The sequence below is a fragment of the Chelon labrosus genome, assembly GCF_963514085.1.
Source record: "Chelon labrosus genome assembly, chromosome: 4".
Taxonomy (NCBI): domain Eukaryota; kingdom Metazoa; phylum Chordata; class Actinopteri; order Mugiliformes; family Mugilidae; genus Chelon; species Chelon labrosus.
This window is the reverse complement of record NC_140340.1, coordinates 25,822,829-25,844,260: the sequence shown is the minus strand read 5'-3', so window position 1 is coordinate 25,844,260 and position 21,432 is coordinate 25,822,829. Positions and strand designations below refer to the sequence as shown.

The 21,432-nt window shown below is 40.1% G+C and overlaps 1 protein-coding gene across 1 annotated transcript; it reads left to right on the top strand.

The window, feature by feature from the left end:
* Positions 1-680: 680 nt before the first annotated feature.
* Positions 681-20,051, top strand: prkcdb (protein kinase C, delta b). Its single transcript, XM_084543040.1, has 17 exons — positions 681-1,416; positions 10,432-10,562; positions 10,789-11,061; positions 13,689-13,857; positions 14,698-14,729; positions 14,827-14,912; positions 15,288-15,417; positions 15,512-15,612; positions 15,718-15,793; positions 16,003-16,121; positions 16,836-17,009; positions 17,156-17,247; positions 17,379-17,441; positions 17,596-17,734; positions 17,989-18,177; positions 18,283-18,411; positions 18,552-20,051. The coding sequence occupies exons 2-17, from the start codon at positions 10,454-10,456 to the stop codon at positions 18,708-18,710; spliced, it is 2,040 nt and encodes a 679-aa protein (XP_084399166.1). The 5' UTR covers positions 681-1,416; positions 10,432-10,453; the 3' UTR covers positions 18,711-20,051.
* The last annotated feature ends 1,381 nt before the right edge of the window (positions 20,052-21,432 follow it).

Here is a 21,432-nt window from a genome sequence, read left to right as displayed (position 1 = left end):
CCTACATTTCTTCACTCCGAAGGTGGCGATTGCGAGACATGCTGTACTTGTTTGCTCGTGTTAAGGAGACAGTCTTGGTTCCCCAATTTGATGTAGTTCCTCTTGAACCAGTGTGCTAGGCGTGACAAAATGCAAGGTACCAATCCACTGGATTTCAGTCAGGAAACCCAGTGTTTGATGGGAGGAGCAGGCATTAATGACTGATAGAAAGTTTCCTTTTTATGACCACTGGTGCTGCCTGAAGTCATCCAAGTCATCTTCATGTTTCAGACAGTTCTCCAGGAAGTGAAAGTAGTAAAAAAGTCAAATTTTCCTGTCATATGACTTTTTAAATTACTGATAAATAGGACTTTAGTGACTATTTGAGCACCTATGTTACATTAAAAAAAATATCTTAGGAATTAAAGTTGCCTGGCTGTAAAATATTATAAAGTTCTGAAAGTTCTCTGCGTAGAGGAGATGTTTTTTTTCTTGTGGCAACACTGTCCTTCAGCTGTAACCTAGAGCGCCTGATGTTTATGGAGGTGATCAGGTGTTGAGTAACTCCATGGTTTCGTTCAGTAATTGTCAGCGTTCAACCCTCATGACAAATCTGTACGTCATACCCTTTTAGAGCTATAAATAGTACATAGGAGCAGGGAGACAGATTGCCTAAATTTACCGGCCCATTCTTTCTTATAGTCCTGCAGTTTTGGTGGGTGGGGGCTGATGACTCAGCCCCACGTGGATCAATGGGCTTAGTGTAGGCTGGGAGGAATGGGAGTGTGGAGGTGCTGTGGGCAGGGCCAATATGGAAATACAAGACTGTCTGGAACAACACGTAAACTGAATTCTTGCCAAGGGGGTAAAGCTTGTTTTTTCCTTTTCCACATTCACATGTTGTCTGATATGGTGGCAGGTACAGGTCAAGGTGTCACAGGGTACACGGAACCATGGGAAACTTTAATCACGGTACACTACGCTGAGAGAAGCAGTTTCCAGTAAAATATAAAGTTTCAAATGCGGCCAATCCTGTTCTGCTGGCTCGACACAAATCATTACCCCATTAATAATATGACATTAGGACTGTGTTGTGATGTGTTTACTTCACACTGCACAATCATCCTGTCACTTATCTCTGCGTGTGTGTGTGTGTGTGTGTGCGCGCGTGCGTGTATGTGTGTGTGTGTTTGGGAATTCACCTGGTTGACGTCACAGATCCTCTCCTCTGCACCGCGCGCTGCCATAGAGCCGCAGCGCGCACTCAAAACCTGACAGACAGAAACAGAGGGAGCCTGAAGTCAACACCAAGCGACTTCGAACACTTCCTTAAACACCATTCAGTACTTTCAAGACCCATTTTTGAGGAGAGCTCTTTCGCTCACATCACTAAAACTCGCGACGAACTTGAAGACACTTTCCACTTCGGCGAAAGAGGTAAGTCACAGTTTTCTTCAGTAGCGGCTAGACTTGTTCGCTTTTGGAAAACCTTGAGCTCGGTGTTTGACAGTTGAAGAAGCTTGCCTGCTTGCTTGCAGGGTACTTTTGTGTCACTAGTCTTTGCTTCGACGCATCTTTGGCTGGTGTTTCGCCTCGCAATAAAGCAAAGCTCGATTGCAAAGCTCGGTTGACATCAGTAGTCTTAGCAGTAGTAGTGCTGGCATTAGGAAACAGGAGTTGCTGTCGCGCAACGTCTCTCTCTCTCGCTCTCTCTCTCTGTTACTATGTTAGTTGAGTAAGTTACTTTAAGCCGTTTTTGCCATTAATGTGACAAAGCATATCGTTCCGCTTCTATTATGAAGTCAGTGAATGCAACACCGGGAGCACTGTTCTTAAATCCCTGTGGTAAAGTGCTGTGGAACAGTCTGCTCCAGTGATGATAGCTAGCCAAGAAAAATATTAGGCTTGGGGAGCAACTTATCTTCTCAATGGTGCTAATAGCCACCAATATAAGTTAGAAGCATTCCTTGTAAGCCCTTCCACTTATTGTAGTAAAATGGGAGATAGATATTCCTAAAAAAAACATCTTAATTAAACTTAAGATGACTTATTTATTCCCTAAAAGTTCTGAAAATGCTTAAGGGACAATGATTTGCCTAATTATCATAATAATTAATATAAGTAGAAGTTATCTGACATAACCAACATACTTACATGTTGCATTTTTGTCTGTTGCGGCTAAAATGATATTGTTTTGTGCTTAAGATTACTTATTAAAGTACTTCAGTGTATGCGTTGACTGTAGTAATAATCCTCAGAGTGCATACAATCAGCATGCATGGTGACTGTTGTATCTAATTTACATCATAATGATTGTACACCTAATCATATTTCACAGAGTTTTAGTGGCCTTCCATTAAGTCCCACCATCTAACTTCTGGTTTCCGGTGTGTTTCGACCGAAAGCTGCAAGTATCACTTGGATCAGATGACGACTGGCTCATAGTTGCAGTCTAACATGTATTGGAGCAGATTCACGTTGTTCAGCTGAGACTAAAGTCCATGAGGCTGAAATATCAAAGGTCCTTCCCTCACTGTATATAAGTTTAGCACTCAGAATCACATTTAGTAATCCAACTGACATACAACGTCGGCTGTTCCACAAATACATCATTTTTTTGTTTACATGTTTCTTAATTATTGACTTAACCCAGAAAAGGTGTCTGCAGGGGTAATTCAAGGTAGAGTCTGTTTAAAGATTGCTTTGCATAATTGTGGCTGTAAACACCTACACGGTTTCTTAGTTCTCCTAGTACACTAAACACTTTACACTGTTTTGAAATGTTCCTTCCATTGCTTGCAAAACCCTTGTGACATGCACTATAATGCAATTCTGCGTTTGTGGCAAGACTCTTGTGGAGGCAGCACAGCTTTGTGAGCGCAGGTAATACTATCTGCCTGCATCTGCCTGCAGTTACTGTGTGTCAATATTGGCTTGTGGCATCATGAGCTGCTTGGAGGACACAGTGGGGACATCTGCTCAGTGAGGACCTGCCTATGCAGCACTGATCTCTTGATAGTACAGCACACAAACAAATTGCCGACTCATTTGATTTCAACAATGTTTAGACTGATATTAGACTGCAATTGCATGAATGAATAACTCATCATTTATTTAGAAACCGCATTTGGTTGTTGAACCCGTACCATTATAGTACAGTACAGCATAATCCTTATGTGTATTCTCTGTTCCTTGGACTTCAGAACAGTCAAGAGTTAAAAGCGATATAGCTTCCCATTCAAATAATATAATGAGGAGAGTTTTAATCTGGTCTGTTTGTGACAGACCACATTGACACGAGAAATAAGCTTTAATACGTGAACTAAAGAGTGTTTTGCTTAGGGTATACTTCCTTGTACACGATTCTCCCTCGAACACCTGGTGTTTTGCATAACTATGCACACAATTAAACACACACACACTCATAAAAACACAGACACGAATTTGCCAGCTCAGTCTTGGCTGATGATAGTTGGATGGACTATTTGTCCTTGATCTCTTGTCTCTGCCTCCCTGTCCCATACACACTCTCCCCACAATGTGCTTGGTTCTCCTTGCTCGGATGCTTTTTTTGTCTGACTTAAGTAAGCCTTTGTAAACTGTGAGCGGAGCAGAAATGGACACCGCTTTTAATGCACGTTGGAGAGAACACACACTCGCACACACACACAGTGGCAGGATTCATTCCGTGCTGGTATAGCAGGTTTGCTGCCGCGCAAAAGAGCTCAGTGATACTCAGAGAGAAGGGAGAGAAAATCAAAAAGGTTATCCCTCCGCTGCACTGAAGCTAGTCTCCGTGTGTACTGTCAGTAGGACATCTAACACTGGCTCTTATTGATTTGATTGAAGGTCGTTTCCAAACACAAAGGGAAATTATAACAGTCAGTATTACAGAAATAAATATATCACACAGCCATTTTTCTGACTCTGCCCTTGAAACAGCAAAATCAACTCATCTCATATCTTAAAACCTTGCTCACTCTTCTTTCCTGTCCTAATTTAACTTGACTGTTTGGTGCATTTGAGTGTGTGTGCGAACGCATGACAAAAAGAAAGACTCTGACAGTTTAGCATCACAAAAGGACAGCTAAATGCATGTTTTTGTGCTTTTCGGTGCTGCACCTGTAATAAGCCGCCTGTTGACATTACCTGTGTGTGTGTGAGAGTGTATTTGGGAACGGGGGTGTTAGACATTAACCTTGGTTCGTGAAAGAGAGGGAGGCTTTGAGTCTCCACTGAAATTCATTAAAGGCTCCTTTGTTCAAGGTTATTATTGTGTGTGTGTGTGTGTGTATGTGTGTGTGTGCATAAGTATACTTGTGTGTTAATGCGGTAATAATGCATGCCACCATGGCTCAGTGAAAGGATTAAGGAAAGTCTTGCTAGAATTATATGTTTTATTTTGATGCATGTGTTTGTCAAAACTCGCAGCGAAAAAGAAAATACAGTGACTGATTGGGTTAAAAAGTTCCTCTGTTTCACTTGATAACCTCCAGCAGGAATTTTGGTCCGGTCTGCCCATTCATACTGAGCCCCCACATTCTCACAGTTGTAGTGTTTTTAAACTTGTTGACATTTTAACCACTTACCTCTGTATATTGTGAATACTTGTGCAATATTTTTTTTTATGCATCTTACTTTTATTTGTTATATGTTTTTACATTTCTACTTTTTATTGTATTTGACTCTCTCACCTTGCAACTGTCACTTTATCGGAGCAACAGCAACAAAACAATTTCCTTGATTGATAAAGATAAAGATAAGTTTTTGTTTTTTGATATTCCACGAATGTGTTTATTATTTACACATATTAGCACTGCACACTTGTGAAGCATTTTTAATATCATGCGCACATGCCAGTTCAACTCTGAAACAGTGCGACCATTTGCAGCCGTACTAGAAGTTGCGCACAATTTATACACAGCCCTAGATTTAGATATTCCTCATAACATTCATTAGGTATATATATATTATATATTTGGATGCAGATCTGGATTTGATGTAGACTGAAAACTTCTAAAGACAACCTATCAAAACAGGACAGAAGAAATTGGGTTTTCTAGTTAATGCATCTAAAGGAAGTGAAGCAATACTGTAGCCGACTCCTACGTGTAAAATCAAACAGTGGTATCACAGTCAGCAATAGCTCTAGTCCATAATCAATGTTGAATTTTCTGATGCGGAGAGTTTTATGGATTAGCTTTATGGCTGACTCTGGCTATGCTTGTTCAAGTTTACAATGCATGTGTGGAGTAGTATGTTTGTTCAGGCCACAGACTGGATCAGCTCTTCCTATGTAGCCATGCTGGTATTGGTTTGTGGTGGACCTCTCTGTCTTTCATCTCCCTCTCCTTCTCTGTCATTGTGTGTTGACAACTTGTGAAGGAACACAAGCTGAATGGACAGGGAAACCAACGTTTATTTGTCATGGGGGTCATGACACAGTGGAATCATAAGATTTTCATCATTTACATTCTTCACATTTCTGCTTCGCCTGTCTAGTTTTGCTGAATAGTTGCAGGGTAGGAATGTGTCAAACCTACTTTAGGGCAGCATCACGTGAGCCAGCAACATCTGAACTTAACATCCTTTCAAAGTGGCTTTTATGATGGAACCTGGCAGCTGCCTTAAGTGTGTTAGGTAATCTTGGAATTATTTTGAAATGTTTTTGGTTGACTGATATGTTCAGAACAGGTTGACCTGTTACCTGCGTCCCACTTTTCATGTTGTAGCTTTATATAGAATTCTGTCAGGCCGGTTTTCACTGCTCAAGGGCGTCCTCCTGTCACCGAGCCAGACATAATTTCCATCTTTCACAGCGCCCTCTCACATTACACCATTTGTTAGTAGACAAACATCAGTGGACATGTGTACTGGTGCTAAAAACATTTGTTAAGCTTTTCAGTAATAAATGCCCTTTTAACTGCAGACATTTTGAGCTGCTGTTGTGGGAAAAGCACAGGTGTCAGTAACAATGTCAATGATGGCCTTGTTCTTTTTAAGTGTCCCAGTTACCATGACAGTGAGTCAACATGCACAGTGCCAGGAACCATCATCTGAAGCAGTTAAAATGGCTATATTTTAGTTTCTTGTTTTTCCACACCTTCCATGTGCAACATGTTTAAATTAGCGCTCAGTCAGCATAATTCGAGACGCACATTTTGATGTACAAAAGAGGAAAAGTGCAAGAATGAATGAGCGGTGTAATGCTTGCGTTCCATTTAGGTGAGACGGTCTCACGGTCCTGATTTCATGTAAGCTGACTGGAATGGCTTACAGTCAGGGACATTTAACGATTTACTGTACTCCTCTTTATCTTAATAGCTACACATTTTCAAAATGTCTCTAGGGAAACGGGTTTGTTGCTCATATTTATGTTAGGGTTAAGTGCCTTTAGACCAGAATGTGTTGTAAAAAAGTAAAAAAGCTAACTAGCATGACTGCTTATGACTTTTTGCATCTAGATATATAAAGACGATAAATGTAGTGGACTGAACACAGTGACCGTGGGGCCATCCACACCCCTCCATTCTTTGCCCCCTGTCTGCTTCTTCCAGCTGTGCTGACCACCATCTACTGTACGTAACTGACTGACTGTGGATCAGCAATTCATACAAGCCTACTTCAAATAAACTGTCCCTTAAAGGCAATATGTACTTGGAAAAGTTACCATAAACATAACTGAAGTCACCATGTATGGCCCCTTTGCAGTCAGTGAGTGTTATATAGAGAGCAACAGACACACTATGCAGACTTCTATATTTCCTGATGATGCTTTAACAAGCTTTTGCTATAGCCATATTCAATTCTTGCTTGTTTTGGATCTCTTCATTTAAGAACATTACAGTTTCTTTATCATTAAAAAAAACGAAGGTCTACCTTGTCTGTAAGTTTGAAACATCTTCAGGGACTATGTTTAATTTAAGAAGACTACAAGTTTTGCTCTGTTCACCCAATACGGATGGAAACCTCTGCATGAATGCTCTTTTTGATGTGAACAAGCTTTTTCTGTAATTATGCAGGGTGGTCTAGTAATTCATTCATTTTATCAGTGCTGTGTTATCAAACTTTCACACTGCCTGAATCAGATCATCTTTTAAAACGACCGTAAATCTCCTGCTCTAGAGGAGACTTTTTCTGTGAACTTCCACCTCTTGCAGCAGAGTAGCAGAGTTTAAAGTTGTTGATGTCATTAAGGGCAACATAGTTCTCTTACTGTTGGTTATTGTTAGACTTTTGTCACTCACTGTAATTACCTGTCTTCGTTCAGGCCTGTTGCTGGAAGGTTGACACAGAAGCTCCCGAGCCTGTTAGACGAGCTTGATTACTGCTTCTCGTAAGGGAACATCTCTTATTCACTGCATACCAAACCTTTGACATGTTTCTGGTGTATCGTTGAGCATCACATTGATGATAATCTATCTTTTGTGGACAGTCATGCATCTCTGTCTCCATTATTGTGTTTACGTCATTACCAAGGAGGGTTATTTTCCTTGTTATATCTATTAGCAACTTTCTGAAATGTGTGAGATCCTGTACGTCACAGGATTAACTGTTAAAAGGATTGTTTTTGTTTGTTTATCCTCATTAAACTCTTTGACAATACTTGTACTCAACGCATATAATTATGGGAATAGCACACCTTAAACTCCCTCGTAGCTGACAAGAGATTTTTTTTTACCTCAGATCAAATGTCACTTAATATCGCCTTGTCCTCGTTGAGTGTTGTTGTCATGTGTTTTTTTCCACATATTGTGGCTTCTTCCAGTTAGTATACAATGTATTTATGTATTTGTGTTGTGGAGAGTTGACAAAAAAAGTGCTCAATAAGACACACAGACCACCACTTAAACAATATTCATCTCGCTGGTAGTCAATTCCATTATAACTGCATCCACTGAAGGCAAATCTGTTTTTTCTTCGTGTCCTTAGGCCTACCCTCCAGTGTATTGTCCATCTCTTTCTTTCTCTTTCTTCTCTCTCTCTCTCTCTCTCTCTCTCTCTCTCTCTCTCTCTCTCTCTCTCTCTCTCTCTCTCTCTCTCTCTCTCTCTCTCTCTGTCTCTCTCTCTCTCTCTCTCTCTGTCTTGCTCTTTTCCTCTGCCCACCCATTCCCCGGTTGCGTGTGCTCATTTTTTCCACTCTCTCTTGGGAAACAAGGCTCTCTTTTCTACATAATGTCTGTGTATGTATACATAAGAGAACACACTGGAAAATTGACTTAATGTATTTTGTTTATGCTTTCAGTCTACTTGATTACTTTTCTTGTTTATTTGGAGACATGAGATCAGCCTCTCCTCAGTGGTTTGACATGATAAGCTTTTACTGTGCCCAACATTCCTATAGACCTTTATACACTACTAGCTACTGAGTAACTTCTGACTGTTGAAGCAGTTGGGTTTAAGTGCCTTGCTGACTGTTAGTTATTCACTTCCTCACTCGTACTGTTTGTTTGAGATTTAAAACATACGTCCCCCAACTCACAAGAGCCGGTCTGTGTTGGTCACCGCTGCTCCTACACAGTACAGGGCCTCTGAGTGAGTCTGTGTTTCAAGATTTAAGTACAGAGCCTCACAATTATACACCTGAGACACGCTCAGTGCAGGTATGTTAACATCTAGTCCTGATAGCAGTAGATAACACTGGAGAATATTGAAGAGGAAATGTTTACTTCCTCCCAAACTATTGAACTGTAATAAGGAAACGTTCAGATACTTAATGATTCTTCTCAGAAGAACTGAGCTGTGATCGAGATCTAGCCAGAGCTCAAAATAGCATCTAGTCGGCCTTTTGTAGGCAACATACTGGTTGAGTCACGTAAGGCCTTATGATGCATGGCGTTAGACATGCAACAAGACAATTACTTCCATATCTCAGTCTCGTGTACATATTCATGCTCATGCTTAGGAAAAGTCTGCACTGTGTTTAGACATTACCGCCCAGATATGTGACCTCACACAACAGCTTAATATTGAACAGTTAAAATGAGATGCTGTTTGCTTTAAATCAAAGGGGTGCCACCTCTCTGAAATGAAATATTAACTCCAAGATTATGTTTATGAAGCAAGAGACAAAAGCTTCAAGAGTTCCACTTAAGCAACTTGAAAGTGCACAAAAGGCTCTATGTAGAAAATCTCGGAGGAATTTTGTGGGATTTTGTTGCTGCTTTAGGAATTAGGGTGTAGGCTAATGTGCCCCGGGTCATGCTAATCTGTGACAAAGCATCTGTGTGAGTAAGTGGTGTAAAACGGCCTTGATAATGAAAGGTTCAATAAGTATCACAACAAGCTCGACTGCCGTCTAATTTTCTTTATTTCTGCTGTTAGAACGCTTCTTGAAGTTAAATACCTCTAATTTGACTTATTGTTTGCACAGTAAGACAGTTTACCACATGACATACCACATGTTGACTTTTTGGATATTTGTCTTATGTTCATTTAAATTTGAAGTTATGAGCTAAGTAATTGTATCTTCAAGTAAAGCATTAATTAACACTGTCCTTTATTCTGAAACTCGCACACATCCCTCGATAATTATTGTGTTTAGATAGAGAATGACTTTGGAAAGACTGTTCAAATCTATAAGAACGACTTTAAAAGGAAGCGTGCAAAACACATTGAAAGCTGTGCTCAACAAAACCGTCACTGAGCATTTCAGCTTCAGTAAAGCAAGGAGGTGGATTCTTTGGCAAGCTGTACTTTTTTTTTGAAGCTTTACTTCAAAGTTTTATGACTTTTAAAAAGTGGATAATTTAATTATCTATTTGAAATCATACAATGTCACAGTTTTAGCACAAACATACAGAGGCTCAGTGGCTTTAAAAATGACTTGAAGTACAGTGTTTTATCACAGTCTTCAAATGTCAGCAGTATTAAATCCAAAGGATGTATTTCCTTCTTCTAGGACATTGTCTAACATACAGACGAAAACATAACTGAATGGAGTGACATCCAACACAGAAACAGAATATTGACTTTTTTAACCATTCAGTTCGGAAGAGCATAATTTGTGATGGAAATACTAAAATCGATGTGGAAACTGTAAACCTTCAAAGAGAATTCACAATCTGTGGTTTAACCTCAACTAAACAAAACAAAACAAAAAAGTTTAACAGTAGGACTTTCTGTTATGGAGGACATTTGATCTTTTTGATTTTCAGTGTCTCTCTGTTCATTCGCTGTTACTGCTTACATAGTCACAGTTTAAGATAACCACTGGGTTCCTTCTTCCCTAATTTCTGACAGGTAGTTTCCAAACTTATGTATTGTATTGTAAACCTCTACTTCCTCTTTAGTTACCATCTGAGGATGCTGTTAGCCACTTACCCTCTTCCTTCTTGTTTTATGTGCAGCACTTCAGCTATGCAAGTAGTAGTAGTAAAGTTAACATTTGAAAAAAAGAAAGAAAGAAAGAAAGAGGGAGCGAAATGTCCTAACTCTGTGTCATTTTTCTAGGAGGCTTGGGTGAGTGGTCACCATGGCACCCTTTCTGCGCATTGCCCTCAAAGACTATGATGTGGGTGTCCTGTCTCCTCTCGCTAACCCTCCGATCTGTGCCATCAAGCTCAAGGAGTCAGTCAGCACAGGTAGGTACAGATACACATGTTTACATGTACAATGTCATTAAATAGGGAAGTACTGCAGTTAATAAGAAGAACAGACATCTCAATTGTGAAAGCCTTAACAGTCAAGGTTCACAAACAAAGTCAGTCTCCGCCATCTCCAGGGGTATGGTGCTGTGACTTTCCCAAGACAGGGCAGGTGAAAAGACGAACTTTAGTTTCCAACGATAATTCCAATTGTCTTTCACAGAGAGAGGAAAGACCTTGGTTCAGAGGAAGCCCACCATGTATCCTCCATGGAAGACCTGTTTTGATGCTCACATATATGAGGGGCGTGTCCTAGAAGTGGTCCTTATGCAGAGCACTGAGGAGCCTTTGGCCAAGGCTACCGTAGGCGTGTCCGTGCTGGCAGAACGCTGTAAGAAGTCCAAAACTACTGGATGCACCGAGTTCTGGGTGGACCTGCATCCTTCGGGGAAGATTCAGATGGCTGTGCAGTTTTTCCTGGAGGAGAATGATGCAGGTAAAACTTCAAATCAGTAGTATTTATAGATATTTATGATATACTTATATATTTTAACACTCTTTAGTGCTTCTTCAGGACTGTGTGGTTGTATTTGTAGTTGTATTTACATAAATATGTGACATCACCTTTTTCTTGCTAAGCCCAGCAAGTTAGATATAAGTAACAAGAACACAGACAATAACTGTCAGCTAGTTTTTAAAATAATTAAGGAATGATGAAGATATGTTCATCGGGGCCTTTTAAAAGAGTGTTCCCTGACCGGGAATCGAACCCGGGCCGCGGCGGTGAGAGCGCCGAATCCTAACCACTAGACCACCAGGGAGTGATTTCTGTCCTGAAAGAGGACGCATTTCTTGCCAGAGCTGTTGAGGACAGCCCATTACTCCTTTTTCTTTTCTAACACTGTAGATATATAATGCCCTCTGCTGGCAATAATGATTCCTGACTATTGTGTTCATTTCCCCTCTTTTGCTGCACTTTTATTGTGGAGACATCATGCTATGGATCAACTTCACTGCAATTATAACCCCCCTTCTAAAAAGATTTAAATAAAATAAAAAAATAGGGTTTGACTGACTTGTTAATCATTCATATGTTTTTTTTTATATATCAGCAACACAACTATAAAGTTGGGACACACTTGGTGGAACCTCTCTCAACTAATTCAGTACTGGCAACAAGCATTAAAAAGGGCATCTCAGAGGGTCTTTAGGAAGTGAAGATGGGGAGGGGTTTACCACTCTGTCAAAGACTGGGTGGGCTTTAAGAATAACATTTCTCAAAGTAAAATTTGTGGATTACAGTATCTACGCTACATATAAATCATTAAAGTGTTCAGAGAATCCTGAGCAATTACTGTACACTAGGGAAGAAACTGAACATCAGTATTGAATGGCTGGGATCTTCAGGCCCTCAGGTGGTACTGCATTGAAAATAGACATAATTCTATAGTGTAAATTACTGCATGCGCTCAATTAAACCATGAAATGGAATCCTGCCTCCTTCTCTGGGAAAAACTCATTTAAGATGAACTTAAGTGGAAACTGTCATGTGGTCAGTTCTTTATTCTGAATCATGCACCAGGCTGAAGGAAAGCTTGCAGTTTGTAAGCCAGTATTTGTGATGGAGGTGCATTACGTGGGTAACTTAGGTGTCGGCACCATTAGTGCTAAACAAGATATACAGGTTTTGGAGCAACATGTGTTGGTAACCATCAAATCTTTGTCAGGGAAGGCCTCGCCAAATGACTTTCTGCATCTAGTACAACAACATGACTGTAGTAAAAGAGTCAGATAGTATGTTGTCTTTGTACTATTTTCAATTAAATACAGGGTTTTAATGATTTTTTAATAATTTCATTGTGTTTTATTTTATATAACACACTGCCCCACCTTTTTTGAGAAAACAGTTCTGTCTTCCTCCGCTGTCAGAGGTTAATCTGCATGCTGGTTCCATATCTTAGATTGAGCTTGTCAGCTGACTACAGGTGTGGCCATGAAGATTCAAAGGCTGAATGTGAATGTGTAGCCGTTAAATGTATGTGACCGTGAGTTCACTGCTTAGACCCCTGTGTTTTTAATAAAAAGGAAACATGAAATTTTGGTGATATTCTTATTGTAAAAGGTCACTTATATGTATTGAATAGCGAAACAGACTATCTACTTCTTTTAATTTCACTTCAGTTTTTAGAAACAGAAGTGAATCCGTGAATGAGCATAGGTCCAGACAGATGAGCAAGCCAGCAAGAGTCACTGCCATGTTCCCTTTTCCAGACTGGTTTTGTTTAATGGGAGATTCTGTGTGGGAGTAACACTGTCGAGGCTCACTGTTTCAAGTTGGAGGGGGTCATGGGGGGAGGGGTGTGTGAGCGGCCAAGAAAGAGCTCTATATGCCATTAGCTCCCTCCTACACACTCCACAGGTTTCCTGAAAAGCAGCCCAGAGTATTTTTAGGCATGTGTGAACAGCCCTTAGCTCTGTCTGCCTCCTCTGTCTGTCTTTCTCCTGCTGTCTTGGCTCAGCTTACAGAAGCGCTCTCCCAACATAAACATCTGTCAGAAGAATGCAGATAGGAAATTAGTTTATCTCCCTCGCCTCATCACTCTTCCCACTTTTCCCCCATCTGTCAGTTGTCTCTTTTAGGCTACTCCTTTTTTCATTCCCCCATCCACCTACCTACCCTGCCAATCTCTCCCAGAGTTTCTGTCTTCTTTGTTTACTTCTCTCACGCCTCTTTCGCTGTCTTCTCTAAATGACCTTTGACCCCCGCCCATTTGGCTTGCATCAGTTAGAGCAGCTTATCCAGCAGGGCGTTTTTCAGTGCTTGCAGTGCCTATGGCTTCCCTTTCTTGCTCAGAATGCCTTTTGACAAAACACCTCTTGGCCGATGACAGATTTACGATAATGACAGCATTCAAGGAACATTAGTTAAATTCTTCAGCTACATTGTAAAAACATTTATTGCTTAAATGAGGAATTAATACTAGCACATCCTTGTTGTCCTGACGTCCAATTGAAAGTGTTCTGAAATGAATTAAAATGTAGTTGGAGAACAATTCACTGAAAACTTGTGATTTTGAAGGCAATAATTTGTGTCATGATTTGCAAATTGATTTCTTCCCTCAGTGGCGTCTAAGCCATCAGTGAAGTCTATTCCCGAAGATGGAGCTATGACCCTCAACAGGAGGAGAGGAGCTTTTAAGCAGCCCAAGATTCACTGCATCAAGAACCATGAGTTCACTGCCACCTTCTTTGTCCAGCCCACCTTCTGCTCCGTCTGTAGAGAGTTCCTCTGGTGAGATGCCAGCTATTACTTTGCAGTTAACTTAAAAAAAATAAAACAATTAAAAGAAAAACAGTATACAGGAAAATGCATGTGAAGTAATTTGCCTGTCTGCTTGTTTTTCTACTTAATAAAAAATCATGGTCCAGATAAGACCGATTTCAGCCCACCAAGCACCTTTCTTAAAAGATCAATTAGTAGTGGTTCAAATTTCCTAAATAGAGAAATGTGATGGGGGGGGGGGGGGGGGGGGGAGTGAAGTAGTCAGTAGTCCAGTAGTGCTGTTGTGAGAATGAGTCACTGTTGAGGGAAATCCCACCAGGCTGTCATGTTGTGTTCCAACTGTGTCGGCAGCACTTAACTCTGAGCCAAGCTCCTCCTCTGTCTCCTCAAACTACCATATTATCTATCCCTTTACAGTCAGGCAGGAGGAAATCGGGTGTTTTCACAGCGTGCACACTTAGTGTGTGACTTTGTGGCTACTTATCATCTGACTGTTTTTACAGCTACCTCATTTCAGTCTTATGATCTACGATGTGAACAACATTTTCCATTTATGCAGATAACAAATGTGAAACCACTGAGTCACCACCAGTTTACATGCTTGAAAGATTGCAGACTTTATTGTTATTGTTTACTGCGGCAGAAAGGAGGCACTTTTATGTGGAACATATTCTCCATGCTAGATAAAGCACATAACTGTCATAACTAATATTTTTGTATGAAAATCATCCTGGGTGCATTGCTCCAATACACTATCAGCAGATGGATTTTTAATTTTTTATTTTGCATTTTCTTTCTTACTGTCACAAATGTCAAGCATCTAACTTATTTTCCTGTCCACCCATTCAGGGGCTTGAACAAGCAAGGTTACAAGTGCAGACGTGAGTACTTATTTATTTATTTTTATAGAGAATCCAAATTTTAACTTGAATTAATCCTCACATTTATAGTTAACATTTTGTCATTTATTTCACCCAGAATGCAATGCAGCCATCCACAAGAAATGCATCGAAAAAATCATTGGCAGGTGCACTGGAACAGCAGCCAACAGTCGGGACACTATGGTCAGTTAATGTTCTCCCACATGAATGCAAAACCTCTCTAATCTGACATGGACTGTGAAGGGCATTCTTTACAATGCTTTTATCACTTTTCATTTGGTCCAGTTGTATTTCAATAGTGACTATGCATTTAATACTACTTTATGTTGTAGTGCATTTATCATTAACTAAATCAATATGTTCCTTCTTACAAAAACATGCAAACTCTCTGATTATTCACCTTAACTGAACACTGATTAAAACAACATAAATATATGATTTGGTATTTAAATCTATAGAAACGCATGCTCTAGTATTGGCTGTTTGTCTTCACGTGGAACATATAGTCCCACATGTGTCTATTTCTGTAGGTATAATGGATTTGTGCGTGTGTTTTAGTTCCAGAAAGAGCGTTTCAAGATTGATATGCCTCATCGCTTCAAGTTCTACAACTACAAGAGCCCCACGTTCTGTGAACACTGCGGCAGTCTGCTGTGGGGTCTCTACAAACAGGGCCTTAAATGTGAAGGTGAGTCTAATGTGTTTTTACGTATTCTTGTGTATTCTCCCTTTTCCTGTGTTCTGTCATGACATTTTTCCTGTTTCTCCATTTGTTTGACCAGATTGTGCCATGAACGTACATAGTAACTGTCAAACAAAAGTGGCCAATATGTGTGGAATCAACCAGAAACTACTGGCAGAGGCTCTGTCTCAAGTCAGCCAGGTTTGCAAACTTACTAATTAAGTTGGTTTTAGTTTGTGTTGACTCAGTGTATAATCATTGAATATGGGTGTCAAGACTGTTTCAGTAAACTATTTTCCTCTCTAGAAATCTATAAGGAACTCTGGTAGCGCAGATGTTGGAATCTACCAAGATGTCAGAAGTGCTTCAGCAGACTCTAGTGGTGAGATGTGTTCATTATATTCTGAGTAGCACAGGTCCAGGTCGCGTTATTATCTTTGACTGGTAAAACTGGTGTAATATTGTCATTGAGATTCTTTTCACATTTTTTCTCATCTTAAATTGTAATCCTTTGTTTTATGAGTTTGCATCCACCTTTGCATACAGGTTTGCATATTCATTTACTCAAAGTTTGCAAATGTGTGCTTACAGCAGGAGACAAGGGCTTGAGCCCCACCCCAACCCCACCCTATGCTACAGTTGCCCGGGCACGCCTTACCCTCGACCACCTGGTGTTTCACAAGGTGCTGGGAAAAGGCAGCTTTGGCAAGGTAATGTATGCCCCATTGTCATAATCTTAAAATTCTTTATTACTTTTAACATTAAATAACATAAGTAAGTAACATTTTACAGACTGAACTTTGCCAATACCATTACACATAGAGAATTTAATTTATCCTGAAATTTTTCACATGTGAACATTTTCCGAATGAACCTTACAATTATGAAAGTAAATAAAGGCAGAAACAAATTATATATTAGGCTATTGAGCATATTCAGGTGTATTCATGAGTGACACTGCAAAGGAAAAGAAATACGGAAATATTTCACGTGTGGAAGGGGAACACATTTTCAATAAGCAGATCCTTAGCACGCCTTGTACTCTGTTGTCAATCCATATCGCTTCCCTAAACTGTTTTAAGTCAAACAACTGCTGCCTCATATTTGATCAACTAGGCTAGATCAATACCACCACCTACCGCCTCTGTAATGACTTCCCTCTCACTGCAGTAGAGGCAGATGATAGTTTTCAAAAGAGCTGGGTCATCCAGCTGTCTATATTGATGCCAGGCAACGTTTGATAAAAACACACAGTTATTACAGAGAGAGTACTAAAGGTTTATTTATACCCAGGGACAGCGTATGCATGGTAACGCTGCACTCAGCCCAAACACTAAGATGCATCCACATTGCTTATTTTACACTCAATGAAGCTGTTGTGATTACACTGAAGCGCTGACTCCTGAATGGTTCTGACACACCAGGTGCTACTGGCAGAGTACAAAGGACATGGTCAATACTTTGCTGTGAAGGTCCTGAAGAAGGATGTTGTTCTAATGGACGATGATGTGGAGTGCACCATGGTGGAGAAGAGAGTCCTGGCTCTCGCCTGGGAGAACCCCTTCCTCACTCACCTCTATGCAACGTTCCAGTCCAAAGTAAGCATGCAAATAATACATAAAAGCCTGCATCATGCTGCAGCTGGAAGAACAGTTGTTGATAAAGACCACTTCCAGTGAACCTTATCTGAATCAGTTCTCTGCTGGTGTCATTTTGAGCTGACAGTAATGTGTTGTTTGCACAGGCGCACCTCTTCTTTGTGATGGAGTACCTGAATGGTGGCGACTTGATGTTCCACATCCAAGACAAAGGCCGCTTCGATATTAACCGAGCTACGTGAGTACACTGGGATACAATGTGAAGAGCTATGAGTGTTGTAGCAGTATTGATTTTCCTCAGTATAGCTTCTGTAGAAATATATCTTAAACACAATTTAACTGTTCACTGTCTCTTTTCTCAACCTTTAGATTCTACGCTGCGGAGATAATAGTTGGCCTGCAGTTCCTCCACTCTAAGGGAATTATCTACAGGTGAAACAACTGCTCTATACTACTGTCTGCAATCTCTGTGTTCAACCTGCTAGTGAAACTCTGTAGACTGAGAAATAACAACTTTTTAGACTGTCACATCACTTCTACAATTGGAATAGCAGAAAAACATTTACATTTTATTCATTGTTTACAGAGATCTGAAGCTGGACAATGTCATGCTGGACAAGGATGGACACATAAAGATAGCAGACTTCGGCATGTGTAAAGAGAACGTGACTGGAGAGGCCCGAGCCACCACATTTTGTGGGACACCAGACTACATTGCACCAGAGGTTTGTTTCAAGAACATTCTTCTTCTAGTTAAGCTCCTAACTTCACTAGCTATGTTTGCATTTTTTGTCTACCTGCATTAGGCTATATGCCCTCCAGTGGCTCTTAGGAGGCATGACAGTATTTATGTACATATAAAATTTTTCGTGACTCATTCACTTGTCTCCTCTCTGCATAGTGCTAGAGAATAACAACAGGATGCTGTCCTTGTTCTTCTTACACGGTCCTGATCTTGTTAAATTTTCTCTTATCTCAGATCCTGCTAGGACAGAAGTACACATTCTCAGTAGACTGGTGGTCTTTTGGTGTGCTAGTGTACGAGATGCTGATTGGTCAGTCACCTTTCCAAGGCGACGATGAGGACGAGCTGTTTGAGTCCATCAGGTCGGACGTCCCTCACTACCCTCGGTGGATCAGCAAGGAGTCCAAGAGCCTGCTTGAACTGGTAAATGATTAGTGTTATAAAGCACATTTATATAGTATTACAGTATTACAGGGAGTTTGTTTGTGTTTCTATAATGCAATCATTTGTCTTTTGCCATTATTTCAGTTGTTTGAGCGAGATCCCACTCGCAGACTGGGAGTGGTGGGAGACATCCGTTTACACTCGTTCTTCAAAAACATCAACTGGACAGCACTGGAGAACAGACAAGTAGATCCCCCTTTCAAGCCTAAAGTGGTACGATCCTTTAATTGTGTTTCCACTTCCTGGTATCGTTAAACATTTGTGTCATCAATATAATTGCATGCATCTAAGTCACTGATTAACTACACAGTTTTTTACTGTAACCTAACTGATCCCTCACCTGGCTCCCACAGAAATCCCCCAGTGACTGCAGCAACTTTGATCGAGAGTTCCTGAACGAGAAGCCACGCCTCTCACATGCTGACAAAAACCTCATTGACTCCATGGACCAGGCAGCATTCGCTGGCTTTTCATTTATCAACCCCAAACTGGAGCACACGATCACCAAATGAAAAAACTAAATGGTATCCTTGGAAACACTGAGCATTAGCTCAGCACTACAAAATAGACTCTTGTCCAGTTACTATTATCTTCAAGTCTGAGGTCAACTGGGTTTGAACTTGACTGTGACTTTTTGAATTTCAAAAAGAGGATGAGATAACATGACAATCACAGTGTCTGGTGGTTTCTTAAGCAATAATCAAGCTGTCCAGGTGTAAATAATAAAAAAAGAAGAAGCTACAAAGCTTCAGGAAAGTAAGGGAGATTTTTAAGAAACCAGTGTTACTATATTCAATGCTGGGGGGATATTCAGTAATGTCTTTTCTGTCATTTTTCCATGTGATCACACTTCTCTTACATGAGGTTCATTTAATGTACTGTATCATGAAATCAGAATTCACAGACACAAGCTTGACCCCCCCCCCCCCCTTTTTTTTTTAACTACTTATACACACGCTGGCATCGCACATGCACATCAAAAGGTACATGGAAAATTCACTCTCACCCTCGTGCTTTGCCTGCTTTATGTCTCCCAGTACATCCCATCTGTGTGTGCACTATGTGGTAACACATTGATACAAGTGTGTGGGTGTGTGCAGGTATTTTAGATGCAAATGGTGCTACTGAAGCCAGTAATGTTGTCTGTTGGTGAACGAATCCTCAGCTTGTCGGGGTGTCATAAGACAAACTATACTATATGCAAATGCTTTTTAATTTATAGTATTCTTATAGTGGAACATAATATTTTCTCCCTCACTTCCTGTACTAGAAAATGGAGCTGTGTGAGTGTGACATGTTGAAAGAGATAATCTGGGTTTGTTGCTTTTTTTTTTTTTAATTTAGCATGGATTTTTATATGCCACTGTCCATCAAACTAAAACATAGTATAAATACTCATTCCGTACTTAACATTTATTTTCTGAGCTCTTATGTATAGAGCTTTAGTGGTAGTCTGGTACAATGTCTTTATATGTGTTGAAGGATGTGTTATTTCTATGAAGGGAGGGGCATTTAACTGTAAGCACACATCTTTGATATGTCTTCTATTACTTGAATGTAGGAATTTTAACATGAACATAATGATGCTGTATGGAAAACTAATATGTAAATTACATTAATTGAGTAATATGTGTACTTTTTTTTTACTGTCCTTCATCTTTTACAGTTGATTCTGAATAAATATAATATAAACTCAAGCACTATGTACTAACCAGTGCATCCCTGCTGCTTTGCTGTGTCTGATCTCTGCTGCCTTAAACGCTCATTTTACAATTTATTGGCTAAAACATTCTAATATAACAGTCCTGCTCTGAATCTTAGCCTCATGAAGGTTATGGTATTCAGCATTTGTGTTAGAGAGATGTTTATTCATCTATGTTTTCATTTTGGAGGCTGTGGTTTGTAGTACTATTGAACTGTAATGTCTATTGTAGTCAGTGGGCTAGGCTAAATAACAGAAACACTTTTGTGTTTAATTCTATCCAGTTTAAGGGCCCCACAAACTGCAGCCTCCAAAACGATCAGTCAAATCACCACCTTTCTGACGGTGCTTCATCATAAACTGAACATTATAACAGTTATAAATGGGGATTTAGTGTAGGACTGTTATGTTAGGATGGATCCGTATTCACTAGAGTCCCTAAGGTTTGGACAAGAGAGTGTATATGATGTTGAAAGAATTGTGCATGGTGACATTGTCCTGTAAAAAGTCGCCAGAGTATTTCTAAGTGCCAATGCTGCCACCATCCGGTCAGGTGAGTACATTGCAACTCCCCGTCCTCAGACGACAGGCGAGGAACACATTCTTGCAGCGCTCAAGCCTTTCACGACCCGTCCTCTGTCTCCAGCGGTATCCCACTGCCTGCTGCAGGGTGTAGGCTGTGAACAAACACAAAACAAGAAACGGCAAGCAGCACCAACAGTTTAAGCCTTTAGCCCAATGGAGCATTGAAGTTGTAGGTCTTTTTAACAAAAAAATTAAAAAGAAAATAAAAAAAATAAGGAAAATTACAGAACACAGTTGACCAATGTCATGATCCAAAAATGTCACAGTCCAAAAAATAAAATAAAAATAATTTTAAACCTTTATTTAGTAAGCATAATTTCTTAATATTTCCCGTGTAATGGAAAGGTTCACAGTACAAGCACCTCTACACTTCAACAAAAATGACTGAATAGATATGTGAATAAATGCCTGCCCCCTTTTGATTTATTCAAAATGCTTTCCGAATGTTTCGACTGCAAGATCCGATCGCTTTTCTGTAGCCGAAATTTTATTGCATTGTTTCCACCTGAAAGCACGAAAAAGAAATCCCCGTTTATGCTTTTTTTTTTTCTTTTGTTATAATACGCATCCAAAGAAAGGGTTGGTCTATTGTGGAGGATTATCTGAGGCAGTATATGGTCCCAATGAGCGAAAAAAAAAATCTGTTTCAGACAACGGATTAGGTTTGAAGGCTGCGAGAGAGGCTTTCGACAAATGCACTTATTTCATAAAGAAAACGCGTTTATTAGAGCGAATATGTGGACTTGGAGGGTTGCACTCACAGTGTCAACGCATATTTCCAGCAGTTTCTCCCGCCCTCTCTTCCAAAAAAAAAAAAAAAACGAAAAAAAAAAAAAACGGCTTGACATCCCTGTGCAGCACAAGTACCGTGTATCAGCAATGACATATAGATTTTTAATGCAGGCGTTATTGTGGTTGACTGAAAAGTATTGACTCATTCAGCTTTG